The 14,072-nt window shown below is 34.4% G+C and overlaps 1 protein-coding gene across 3 annotated transcripts in view; it reads right to left on the bottom strand.

Moving 5' to 3' along the window:
• Window positions 1-14,072, bottom strand: part of LOC145287782 (monocarboxylate transporter 10-like) — a 200,581-nt gene that overhangs the window by 140,479 nt on the left and 46,030 nt on the right. For all 3 annotated transcript variants that reach the window (XM_080135607.1, XM_080135608.1, XM_080135609.1), the window contains exon 2: window positions 6,143-6,750. In XM_080135607.1, the coding sequence (XP_079991733.1) occupies window positions 6,143-6,750 (608 nt within the window). The remainder of the gene's footprint in view (window positions 1-6,142; window positions 6,751-14,072) is intronic.

The following is a 14,072-nucleotide window of genomic DNA, read 5'->3' as shown; positions in this document are numbered from 1 at the left end:
TGTGTTTAAATAAATCCACCGATTGACAGCAGCTTATCAACACATTTCTAACTATACTGGCTGTGACAGATGACACGTGATAATACATTAGCTCAACGTTTGGACTCGAATCACCGAGGTCATAAAATCCTGTGTGGACGCTAAAAGGCTAGTCTACGAAATGAGGGCAAATTTATATTTAAAAAAATAAAAAATGACCTATTTAAGTTTCTCAAATATTCTGCTACTCGATTGCTTAAAAAAGCTTGCGGATCAACTTTGAGTGGCAGCCTATATTAAGAAACTTTGAATTAAAAAATCTGAAAGATTATCAAACATTTACAATACACTATGAAAATTTGAGAAAGAGATTCACCACTTATCAAAGCCCGAAGCCCACTCGAGGATAAGGTTGGTTGGTTTTTGTTTCATGGTATATCAAACCTTCTCAGGTTATTTAATGCCAAATCCAGTGATTTTGAAGAAAAAATTTTAATAGAATATATTTGTTTTTTTCAAGTCAGTTTCTATATAACCCATAGTTGGGACCCTAACAGGTACTAACACTCTGGGTCAGAGTGGACCTGGGAGCAACAGTAATTAAAGGGTGGCTCCACACTCTTCAAATGCTGCAAGCTGGGGCATCGAATATAGTTTAAGGTCATATCCATAAGGGTTAATGAATGGAAGGTGATAGTGTAGTAATCGTTAATAGTGTAGATTAGACAAAATTTTGATTATTTAAGGAAATGGCTCAACAAGAACTTGTTTACATTGGACTTGAAGGTTACCATATTGTAGTCAGTCGGGAAGCAGACCAGTGGAACAGTACTCCACAGGTGGGCAGTTCAAGAAAAGAATCTTTGTTCATGGAATCTGCATTTAAATTTAGATAGAGTGGGTGGAATTGTTAATAGTGGTTGTAGCAGGTCGAGTGTTTTTTTTTTTTGTTAAAGTTTGGCAAGAGACGGGACGATAGTTTAGATTTTAGTTGAGCACTTGTCAGGAAAATAATGATAGAGCAGAGACAGGCTCACAACATCTGTGGAAAAGAGGTTGCAGGGAAGAGAAAAGGTCATCACCTACTAGGTTTCGATTTCTGCAGTAAGATGACAGAAAATATCAGTAACAAGGACGAATAACCAATGAGAATAGTAATATTTTTTTTATTCATTTTTTTATTTTTTTTTTTATTAAATTTTCACCCAAACAAGGCACATTATCACTTTGATGTAGGGGGCTACTATCAGGTACATAAGCTACAGGGGTACTATGTGGGGAGTTGGGCAGCAAGATGTCGGTTCACGTTACACTTGACCTTCTGCATGTCAGTACAGTTGGGGAAGCAGGAACCCGGAAGGGAATTCCAAATTCTAGCGGTTCTGGGGAAGAAACTACTGGAGGAGAAGGTTCTTACATCTAGGGATCTCTACTGTGAAGGGGTGGGATTTTGCTGCTTGTCGGGTTTGTCGGGGGTATTTACGTCGAGGGGGTACAAGTGCTTGCAATTCGGAGCATTCACTGTCAAAGTACTTGTAGAACTGTTCTACAAGTAATATTTTAGTAATGATGACAATAAGGAATTCAAAAAAATTTAATGCCATTTCTATTTATATAAAAAGGTCAGCAAAAAAAATTATTCATCAAATTACTAGCCTGTGTGCCTGGCGTTGCCTGGGTGTTTGGCGGTGTGTGTTGAGGTAAAAAAAAAAAAAAAAAAAAAAAAAAGTGGTGGCAGGCAGACTCGAACCCCTACCATGGAGGAAAAGAAAGTGAAAAAAAAGAAATGTGACGTCTTTGCCATTGTGTCCATTGCCAAACCAGAAGTGGCGAAGGTTTAAATTAAGGCTAATTATTCGAAAAGAGGGAATGACTTCCAAAAATATCGCAAAAAAGCGACCCCCTTCCTTGTAGAAAAGTGCCCAGCTGCGGGTGAAAGAATTAATGTTTTTAACCAATTTTTCGATGTTTGTCGTCCGAAGGGTCGAGCTTCAAAATGATACTAATCTCATGAAAATTTGTTGCCTCTGTCGAAAGTTTTAGGCAGACATACAAACATCTTTAAGCAGACAGGTGAGATTTATATTATAGACTAGCGGGGGTGCCTGGTGTTGCCCGGGTGTTTGTAAGAAAAAAAAAAGTGAAGGAGAAAAAGAATGTGGAAAAAAAAAAAGTGTTAGTAGGTAGGTAGGCTCGAACCTGAAGCCTTGAAGTAAAGGCAGAAAAGAAAGTGAAAGAAAACGTGATATCTTACCTACCGCGATGCTAAGAGGGCAGAGGAAGTGAGAATCGTTGAAATTAAACGATTAAAAAGTTTAGTTGACACAGGTGCATAAACATCACGCACTTAACTTTGTTCCCCAAGATGACTACAACTTGGATGATCGAAACTCATTGCTTTCTGGACGTCCCAACTTTGCTTTCGATTTTTAGTTTTGCTTTCATATGAAAAACGAACGCGAGAAGACAGAAAAGCGGGAATTTTATGAAATAAAAGTCGCTCAAATAAAAGAACGGCACGACGTTCGTTCACAAATTATAATCTAGGGAGTATATAAAAAGTTCTAAAAAATCCCCCCTCCCTCGAGCCCCCTCCCCCCAAGCCTTTGCCGGACATATTCGCTTTTATATAATCTATGTCTTTACTTCATTCATGCAATTATGTGTGCGTGGTATGAATGAAGTAAATAGATACTGTTATTATCATTAAGAATGACTGCTGCCTATAAACTTAATAGAAATCATCGTTATCAGATTATTTGTTTACAAAATATATGCTTACAAAACAAATTAACCTACAAATTAAATATATAAATAATATATGCAAGGTTTTGGCATAAAACAACTGACATGCAGTAAAACCTCAACCAAGTCAATTTTTAGATAAAATACTTCGGTAAGCCTTAAAAATAAAGATATCTATCTATCTATATAAAAGCCAAGTACATCCAAGGATAGAGTACTGCTGCCATATCTGGGCAGGAGTTGCTAAAATCAGCCTATCCTGCCTTAACAGAGTACAAAATAGACTTCATGGCTTAGTGGGGGATACCCTTTTCTCTTCCCTGCAGCCTCTCTCCCACAGAAGAGATGCTGCGAGCCTATCCTTGTTTTATCGTTATTTCCATGGCAAGTGCTCATCTGAGCTCCAATCTCTGGTCCCTCCTTGCCAATCTTTCGCGAAAAACACCCGTCTAGCTGAAACCACTGTCAATAATTTTCCCATTCTTTATCTGTGCCTAAATCAAAACATAAATTCCATGAACAAAGCTTCTTTCTTAGAAGTGCATGCCTGTGGAACTCGTTTACCGGTTTCCCACCTGACTACAACTTGGATGTCTTCAAGTCCAACATAAACAAATTCCTGATAAACCGCCCCCCCCCTTAAAACAGTTTATCAAATCTCCATTACTAACGATTACTACGATACTATCCCGTTGACTACTGTACATGCAATAACCCTTATCCCCGAGCGGCTTCTGGGCCTTGATAATTGGTGACTACCATGTAAAAAAAAAAAAAAAAAAATTTTTTTAATTAAAAATGAAAGACAAAAAAACTATTTCATGCCATAAAAAAACTAATTTTGACTAACGATATAGAGGTTCATAACAAATATTAATGGCGAGATTATATTGAAATTAATCAAACAAATCTTATAATTTATTTATCCTCTTCATGTGGTGATAAATGGTGGGGGGGCCTCGGAAAGAATGAACTCGTACAATTATAACAAAAATGCAGTGAACCAATTTTAATGAATCGTCATAATTTTGAATATGTTTTAATTCCTAAACTGGTCACTGATTGGTGTAAACATTTAATTTCCTTTCTGGTTTGCCCACTCAGATGCTATATCTCATGTCAGCTGAACACCTGACAAGAGATTATAAAAGGAATCGCCTGCTGTTTACTTCCTCTTTCTAGACCAGGAGACAAAACTGCAATGTTGCTTGGAGCAACACTCATGAAATTTATACAGGCCGCCCAGTATTGCCCGGTCGTAAAATACATTTAAATATTTTCAGTTCAATCCTCAGTGCGGGCGCTACAAATACGATTACGAATTATATTAGACCTCTATCTGATCATGACCAACAGAATGAGAGCATGCTACCCCCACCCCGGATTAAATAAAGGTTTTCAGTTGAAATTTTCTGCTGATTCCCATGTCATGTAGCGGGGGGGGGGGGCTGGAAATCAGACCGACTTGCATGCAAGAGAGAAGATATGTTCCTTTTTCTTTCATCCTTTTTCTATGTTCTCTTCCACACGTACTCGAATGACCTATTTCAGGTGCTATCGTTGACCCCAGCTGCAGAGTTTGACATACGTCAGCAACTTAACCTTTGAACTCTTCTTGCACTAACCAACCTTCACTGTAAAACCATGATTTTCAACATACCGGCGTAACCCGGGATGGATTACATATCAACCAGAGCTTGACAAAACCTGAAGAATATCAGTGGTTAGATAACACGAGAGAACAGTAGTCCAAATAATCCAAATATGAACTACTTGTCAATAGTAAATTTCTTTTTTTTTTTTTTTTTACTTGACTTCATATTGCAAATGTTATTTTTAGTTTTTCTTTCAATGCAAAAATTGTAAACCTGATGAATTTTAACATTTTTTTTCTTAAGAAATCGTTCAACCAGCAATACAGTTTCACACAAGTAGATACCACCACAAAAGGAGAAAAGAAACAAAAATAATTACGTGTTTTTCAACAACCTACACAACATCTAGTAGGTCATCTATGACAACTCATCATACAGGTCATACCACTAAACAAAGTTTGGTGCTTGTCCGTAACACCCCCCCCCCTCCATTGCAAAAAATGTTTGATATGTAGCCGTGACAGAAAGAAAATAGTGTACACCAAAAATTGATAGAGTAATTTTATTTTATTTAAAAAATTACTAAAAAAATTCAAATTTCATGGCTAAGGAACTATTGATGATCTTGCAATGCCATTTTGTAATTCATCAACAGTTAACTCCCCTTAAAATAACTTAAGAAATAGAGTTTAGAATTAATCTTTTAGGTGAAAGTAATTTATTTGTTGCATAAGTATTTTTTCATCCATTTTTTGTTTTGAAAGTTATTCTAGAAAAAAAATGTCCAAATTTATTAAAAAAAAAAAAAAAAATGCCTTGTAAATTTTCTTAAAAAGGGGGGACAATAAAAAAAATCGTTTTTATGATAACAAATGTTATCAATTATCAGTTATCTATTATTTAAAAAGAATTTCTGCGAAGTCGGTCCCTATGGCAGCTCTGATTTTTATGACATTTCACACGAATGTACTTTATGTTCCTAGCAGTGTTTAGTATCGGAATGTCTTTGATGAGTATTGTAATCAAAATAATCAAACCCACATGATTTTTAGAATATGACATCTTTCTGTGACGAGTATGTACATAAAAATTTTTTTGTATTGTTTTAATAAGTGTAATTCTAAATATATAACAAATTTTATGTTTATACTTGAAGCTATAAACATTCTAATTTCTTCTGATGCTTTTTTTAAACAGCCTTTGTTAAAAAAAAAAAAAGAAAAGTATATTGTTTTGTTAAACCTTTTGTTTAAATAACTTCTTTTTTTTTTTTTAATAAACCGAACAAAGTTGAAAAGATATTTTTCACTCAGTAGTGAGCTTTGGAAGATTGTCAGTGAAAGAAATACAATCGTCAAAAGATAAGCAATTCATTATTTCTACTTGCCACTTTGAAAAATAACCCGCAAATGCGACCGTTTTATTCGCAATATAGAGCCCTGACTTGACTTTTGCATTTTAAACTTTAATTCAAGCCATAATAAATAAAAAAACATTTTAAAATCAACAGTGCATGTAGACTACAATGTCTTGTGGACTAAGTCAATCATTGCAGAAAAGTATGTGAAGTTTCCTCCTGGTGCACCACGATGGGTCCTCAACTAGAGTAGGCAATTAATCGATTTCATTAAAAAAAAAAAAAAAAAAGGGGGGGGGGGGCATTTTTACCAATTTCGCAGACAAAAATATGGGGAGTGTGAAACATTCGTTGATCATCATTCACTCCAGGCAACCTCGGGTCTCCCTGCTATGATAATTTAAAAAAAAAAAATTTAAAAACTAAGTAAAGGAGAGCAATCAAAAAAAAAAAAAAAAATACTTACCAAGTGCACAAAAGGTACAAAATAACCAAATAATGCCACGGCACAGGAAACAGACCAAACAACGTATCCACGATTCGTCCATATGTCAACATCTAGAAATTTTTTTGTCCATGAGCAACAATCCGTTACGTGTTCATATATACTTTCAGTGGACAGTGTGGCGTGGGCAAGGTTACTCTCCTTAATAATCAACGGTTTCCAAGTCAGCGCACAGAAAATTAGACTAAATTCCAGGCCAGCGAGAACCAGCAACGTATAACGCAGTTCAAGATGCTTGAGTAACAATGGCAACGCCTGTGAGAAGGCAATAGAAAATAAGGCGCTACCGAAAGACACGAGTCCGTTGACGAGACCCATGTGTTTTCGGAAATAGTGGCCGAGAATAACGAGGGACGGCGAGTAGATAAACGCACCACCAACTCCGAGGAAGATGCCGTAGGTGAGGTACAAGAGTTCGAGTTGTTCGACAAATGCACTCGACACGAGGCCAATGGTACAGAGAATGCCGCCAAAACATCCGACTTTGCGGATTCCAATTCGATCAGCAAGGATACTTGCGAAAATCGACATCAGAAAAGTCAAACCAATTGTAACAGATCCGACCCAGGCTGGAAGCAGAACGAAAAGTAAAAGAAAACCAGAATTAAATCTCAGAATGGAGAGGAAAAACAAACAAAAATAAAATAAAAGCAGGAATAAAGTCAACATTAATTGAATTTTGCTTAAAAAAAAAATAAATAAATAAAAAAAAAATAAATAAAAAAATGCATTTTTAAGTGAGATACTATCGACGCCCCCTCTCCACACACAAAATAAAGTGTAAGGAAATTAGCAAAAAAAAAGTTGGTCAGAACAAAGCAACCCCTTGTTTTTAGATTTTCTTTTTTCTCTAGAATAATATCAAAAATGAAAAACAAAATAAGAAAAAAAATTTTTTTCTAACATGAAAATTGAAAATTATAGCCATTTTCTAGTAGTATAGTTGAAAAAATAAATAATTTTGTTATATGACCGATATTATCGATGCCCCCCCAAGTGTTAAGATGTAAAAAAAAAAAAAAAAAAAAAAAAAAAAAAAAAAAAGAAAGTTTATCAGCAGAACAATGTAGATGAAGTTGTTTATCAAGGAACACAAAAGGCAACTGAAACAGGATTGTTAATCTAGGTATGGCCGTAACTAGAACAAAGGACCAGACAGAGGTCAATATATATTAGGGGTGTACCGATTAATCGGCAGGTAATCAGCCTAATCGGGCCCTTTGCTGATCAATCGGCTGATTAATTACTTTTCTCTTTCCTATTAAATTTAAACCATTTCATCACTGACAAGTGACTCATCAGATAGTTTTGTCACATTAACATAACTATTAATTTAACTTGACATTTGTTAAGTGTCTGTTCACTATTACAGCTTTTTGTCTTAAATAAAATTACAAAATACAATTTCCAATTCTTAAATGAATATAATTAAACAATTAGATTTTCACCATTCTCAGGACATAGCCTGTTCCTCATAGGTCCAAAAACATTACCCATTACCACCTGTACTAAAGAGCCTCTCTACAGATGAAGGTGGTGCACTTAAATATTTTGAAGCCAATTTACTCAGCAGTGGTAAGGTCTCCTGTGTCTTTTCACCACTGAAATGGATCAACACCTATTGTGAGTAGTTGTAAAACTACATAATGGTCAAGTTCTTTTGTACACTTAAGCATAAGGGATTTACTCCTTTTGAGTTTAGATTGTGATTCTTATATTTCTGTTGTAGTTGCAGTCTCCAGGTTTAACTCTGCTTCCACCTGCTCTAAGTTTTGATTTGTTAGTGTAGGCTTACTTGAAGCTTATTCATCAAACAGGTGATACAGTTTTACTTTCACTTTGGGCCCTGTCGGTGGGGCATTAGAATACACCGACTGCCCCCCCCCCCTGCAGAGGGTAAAAGTCCCTCAATGGGGGTCCTGGATATGACCTTAAACTATATCCAGTGGTGAGGCCCCATCTTGCGGGCTTTGGGGAGTGTGGAGCCACCCTTTAATTACCATTGCTCCCAAGTCCACTCTGACCCGGAGTGGTAGTACCTGTTAGGGTTCCAACTATGGGTTAAATAGAAACAGACTTGAAAACAAATATATTCTAAAAAAGTTTTCTTCAAAATCTTTGGATTCGGCATTAAATAACCCGAAAAGGGTTGATATGCCGTAAAACAAAAACAATCAACCAACCAACTTTCACTTGGATCTTCTTGACTCTCAGAGCTTGAAGTGTATCCTGCCGATTCTGCTTCATTATCAGTAGAAAGCAGAATCCAATTCTTAAGTGTTTTCCGTGTCATTCTTTTGAAATTTAAATTTGAATTTTAGATTAAGATCTAGGAATGTAGACACACACAAGTTTTATCATTTAGATAAGATGAAAATCTTGTTCCTACTGATTCACTGAATTGTTCAACAGTGGTAAGAATCCACTAAAGTCAGAAATATCAGAATTAGAACAGCTTTTGAAAGAAATAAACTTAAGGCTAAAATTGTAGGTATTATCATGGATATAGTTGAAGTTCTGTAATTTGTTTCTTTGGTGATTTCTTCAAATGGACTTGGTAACGACAATTTTTTTTTGAAAAAGTCCCGATTGGTAAGTTGTCAAGGTAGGAATCTTAATTATCCGCATACATTACAAGAGCTTTTCGTTCTAAATTTCTTTTTAGCATATATGCTTAAAAAAATAAAATAAAGATGTTAAAGCGATTAAAAAAAAAAAAAAATAGTAATTATGCAATAAACTTTTTGGAAACCCATTTCTTAACATGTGGAGGAGAAGGTGTTTTTTTTTTTTGTTAAAAAAAAAAAATCTATACTTTCACCTAGCAATACAAAAACAAGTGATTTGTGTTATAAGTGCATGTGTGGAATGATCTCTACTAAACTTGTGACAGTTTTTTTTTTGGTCTCCAAACTTGAAACTTTTATATGGGGCAGTCGGACCAGTGGGGAAAATCCAATTCAATTTTTACCCAATAGAAATAGCTGCTAACAGGTCCAAATTGAAAAATTGGAACTTGGCAGGCGTAATTTGACTTAATTTGAATCCTCTACGCATGCGCAAATACACATTTATCTGTTTTACCGTGTTAATTTTAAAGTTCAGATATTTATGTGCTCTTAGATTATGCAGTAACAAACAAGGCAGGAGAACTAAATGTTTTGGTTTTGAGCACTAAATTTTTTTTAAAAACCTTTTAAATCACTACTATATATTAGGTACAATATAATAATCAATAGAGAATTGACTAATAATGAATACGAAATCTGCATAAATTAAAATATATTTAAGCATATTTTATGCTGGGCAGCATGCTAATCTATGTAAATAAAACGTGTGTGTGTGTGCGTGCACGAAAATATTTAACCAAATAAACTTAAACTACTGGTCACATAACACTAAAATTAACAGGAAGTAGTAATTTTACACCAAGAATCATCTGATGGCACCAAAGTCTTTATTTTTTTTCAACTTTTGAAATCATTTCTATAATTTACTCTATAATACAAAATCTGCCCGAATTAAAATATTTTAATGATTGGGCAAGCCCCCACCCCTCCCCACTAGTTTTTAATATTGTAGGTACGGCAAAATGAATAGCCGTTGCTCAAAATATAAACATTTTGACCTCTCCCTTTACTTAAAAATTCAAAAATCAGGAAATTAACCAATTTCGATTAAATTTTCAGATTTTATCAAATAATGACCATGGAATATAATGAATCCATTGTTTTTATTTGAATATTAGTGGAAATGTTTTATTTTGTTTAAACAAAAAAAAACATTTTTAAATTTGTTTTTCCGTAATAAAAAAGAAAAAATTAAAAACAAAAAAAAACTAGCTTTTTTTATGAAAATAAAGCAGCAAAAATTGTAACAATAACAATAAAAAAAAGAAATTAATTTTTCCAGGAACATTACGAAAAAAGCCCTAAAGTCTACAATAATGAATTCGATGTAACTCGAAAAATTAATTTCTTGAACTACAGATATTATCATTGAATTAAGCATTGTCTATTTAATATTTTCACACAAAAATATTATAATTGCAAAAAATATTTCTACTTTTTCTTTTTAGACTACATGTTTCACGAAATTTTTATATGTAATATTCTAATATTTTCCTTGCTTGAATGAACGTCAAACTTTCGGCGTAACAATTTTTATATAATCTTGAAAAATAATTTTTTTTTTTAAATTTAAAAACAGAAACCAAAAAAAATGGTAAAAATTATACAAACGTTCACGATAGAAATGTATGGATGCACGGCTGGGGGGGGGGAGAAAACCAGCATTCCTTTCCTCACTTTAACTATCTGACGTCATTTTCATACAGCCTTTCTGACATCTTGGGCTTCCATATAATCATCGCTTACATTATTTTGTTGATTTACACTTAAACGGAGCTAGAAGTTTTCGCTTTTGGGGGTCTAAGCCATTTTTTTTTTGTAAAAAAAAAAAAAAAAAAAAAAAAAAGTTTTTTTTTTTTTTTTGTTTTTATTTAATTCAATATCTTAGGACTTTATCTTTGAAATAGACAAAAAAAAAAAACTGATATTTATCTTCCAAAAGATTTTTTACAATGAATTTATTTAACTTTAAAATTTAGCTGAATTTTTAACTTGCTAATATTTTTCATTATAACTTTTTTTTTTTTTCTTTCACGTGTACAAATATTTTTTTACCCCCATCAGAAATTAACTTTAAGCTTTAATCTTTCAAATACAATTAAAATAAAAATAAAAATAAAAAAAATAGTTGGAAACCTACAAAATATGATAAACCGGCTTTTCAAAACTGTCTTCCTATTTTTTTTTTTCTGACATTTTTGCCCGTACCTAGAATATAGTCATCTTAAATTATGATTATAAAGCTTCGTGTTCGATTCATGTGGTTGATTGTTTTGCAGCATGTTAGTCCTTTTTTGTTTAAAACCGAATCCAGTAATTTTGGAAAAAAAAGATTATTATGCTTCAAGTTGTTTTTATTTTCGAATGTTCATGGAATCATCCTTAGTGTTTAGTTTGGTTGTTTTGTAGAGAAAAATTGTCTTCGCAGAGCATTGAGTTTTGCAAAGGGAAAGGAAAAAAAATAACATCAATAAAATAACATCTTCAGATCGGCCTGATCTAGTAGGACTAGATTGATTTAGGTGATCAAATTACAAGGGGTGGTGGAGGCATGCACTTTACCGAGTGCTATCAAGGTTGATATATTCTACTTAGTAGAGAAAAGAAATGTTTACAATGTTACAAAAATCAGTTTTTATAGTTTATTTAGAAAAACAAAAATTCGGTCACAATTTGGGATGATTTTGCTCGTTTTCAAAGGAAGATATGTGCATATTTTGATCAAAATATTCTAAACTATACAACGTGGTGGATGATTAAAGGTGTGTAAGTTTGAACAATTTCGAGTCATCTGAGATGGCATGGACGACAAGATTGGAAGAACTCAATGTGACGGCGATCATCTGGAAGGATGCAACAATCATCATCACGTATCGCAAAAAACTTTCGATAGAGGCGACGGATTTTCACAAGATTGGTATCATTTTAAAGCTCGACCCTTCGGACGACAGATATCGAAAAATTGGCCAAAAACATTAATTGCTTCACCCTCAACTGAGCACTTTTCTACTGGGAGGGGTTGCTTTTTTCGATTGTCTAACCTTAATTTAAACCTACGTCACTTCCGGTTTGGTGATGGGTGCAACAGCGAACACGTCACGTTTTTTTTTCACTTTTTCTCCTTTGCGCTGGAGCCTGCCTGCCTATTACCACTTTTTTTTTTGCTCAACCAACACCCTTACACACACCTTCACTTTCTTTTCTGCTTTCACGTCACGGGTTTGAACCTGCCTACTACACCTTTTTTTTTTGTTTGTTTTTTTGTTTTTTTTGCTTAACACACACCTCCAAACACCCGGGCAACGTCGGACACCCAGGCTAATTTTATTCTATTAGGAAATATCCTTCCTCTCCAGTGTGCAAAAACCCAAACAAACAAAAAACAGTAAAATGACTTAACATCAAGAATTACCAGCCTTTAGACATCATTGGTGGCATTCAACCCAATTTTAATTTAAAAATAATATTTAAATTAAAAAATTAAAAATAAAAAAGTTAAAAATCAATCCAAAATAATTTTATTTTAAATTTAGAATTTTAGCGATTTCTTTTTAAACCAATAAATATTCCGTCTTTACTGTAAAAAATAGTCAGCCCTAAATATTATTCAAATAAAAAGTTACCTTTTAACTCCCAGTTCCAGACTCGTATCAAGGCGGTTATTAAAGCTGAAGGCAGCTACATTAAATGTCAGCTCTACTACACAATCAAGTTACCTGAATTAATTTTTTTCAATAAAAGTTTTAAAATAAAGCTCCAGTGTTTTTTTTTTTTTAGGGGGTGACAATTTTATCGCTCCACCCTGTATAGGTCTTATGCTTATTGTCACAAAAATCAGAAATGTCTGAATTTTCACACTAGCTTCTAATCTTTTTACCCATCCATCCTCTAGGTATAAAACTAAATATAGCACACATTACCCACCTTTTATGCTTAGTAGCAGTGTTCCAAAATTAATGACCAGTTAACTGGTTTAGGAGTGACTACTATACCTTATGCAAGGATAAGGTGGACTGTAAATGAAGTTAGTTCTTGAAATAAGGAAAGCATACAAGGTGATAGTGAGAGGTCATGTTGGTGATGTTCTTGACATATAATCAAACGAAGTAGCCCAGCAGGATAAGTCTGGGGAGAAGGGAGGCCAGTGAGAGAAGGGTACAAATTTTAGCACTCTTTCTGAAGCCAAAACTAAGTCTTTTTGCACTTGTAGACCAGCGCCGAGTCCTACTGCCACATCCAAGGTCTGCTAGCGGCCATCTGATCACCACACTTTTCAGCACATTCAGGTACACTTTGGTGTAAACTTTCAAGCCAGCTTCGAAGATGTGAGGTGGTAGGATGTGGCCCTCACTTGTAACCACACCAAAGACCATAACTGTGGCTGGAAACTTATTCTGTGCCTTCAAGCGCTGAACCGTCTGAATTTGCATTTTGAGGGTGCTGGCAATGGTCCTGTTGTCTTAACTATGATCGGTAGAGAGCACGAGTTGTACAGCAGCGCATCTCTGATCTAGCTCATGTAACATTGTGTCACTTTCACATATGGTCTGCAACAAATAAAGAAAACCGGTTTTCATCAAATGTAAATGGAATCATGGTCTTTTCTAGGGCGACAATCTTATCGTTCCACCTTGTATTATATTTCTTTGTCCATTTCACTTCCTGTAAACTACTGGACTGATCACGCTGAAATTTTGCATGCACCTTTCTTATAAGGTGCAACGAACTAAGTATTATAGTATCCATTCTATGCACAGTTAGAGATCAACAAGTGAAGCATGCAAGGTTCCCCATGAGTGCACAGTGAATGAGGCATTAAAAAAAAAAATGACTAAGTTCAGCATTGCCCCCCACCTCATTTAGCCCCCAAAAGTCTCCAGAGAATGTCAAATCCTGATGAAAATGAATGTTGCAGTTTTAGACCTTAACATATGAAAACTTGAGTTCTGCACCATGCATAAAAAAAATGACTAGGTCCATCATTTGCTACCCTCTCATTTAGCCCCAAAAGTCCCCAAGGCCTTAACATATTTAAATTTGAGTTCAGCACCATGCAAAACTGCTAAATAGACATACACAGAAAATTTTGGACAAATATAGTAAAATAGTCCCAAAAATGGAGTGTTTTTTATTAGCCCTAAAAGAGCCCCTGGGGTACACCCATGAGTCATCACAAAATATAGACAAACAAAATTATAAAGAAATCAGTTACAACTTTTCAGAAAATTTTATAAAAATCCAAAGCATCAAATTCTTTTTCA

The sequence above is a fragment of the Euprymna scolopes genome, chromosome 11 (assembly GCF_053919585.1).
Source record: "Euprymna scolopes isolate OS-2025 chromosome 11, ASM5391958v1, whole genome shotgun sequence".
Lineage (NCBI taxonomy): Eukaryota > Metazoa > Mollusca > Cephalopoda > Sepiida > Sepiolidae > Euprymna > Euprymna scolopes.
Note: the sequence above shows the minus strand (reverse complement) of the source record. Positions and strands in the feature narration are given on the sequence as shown.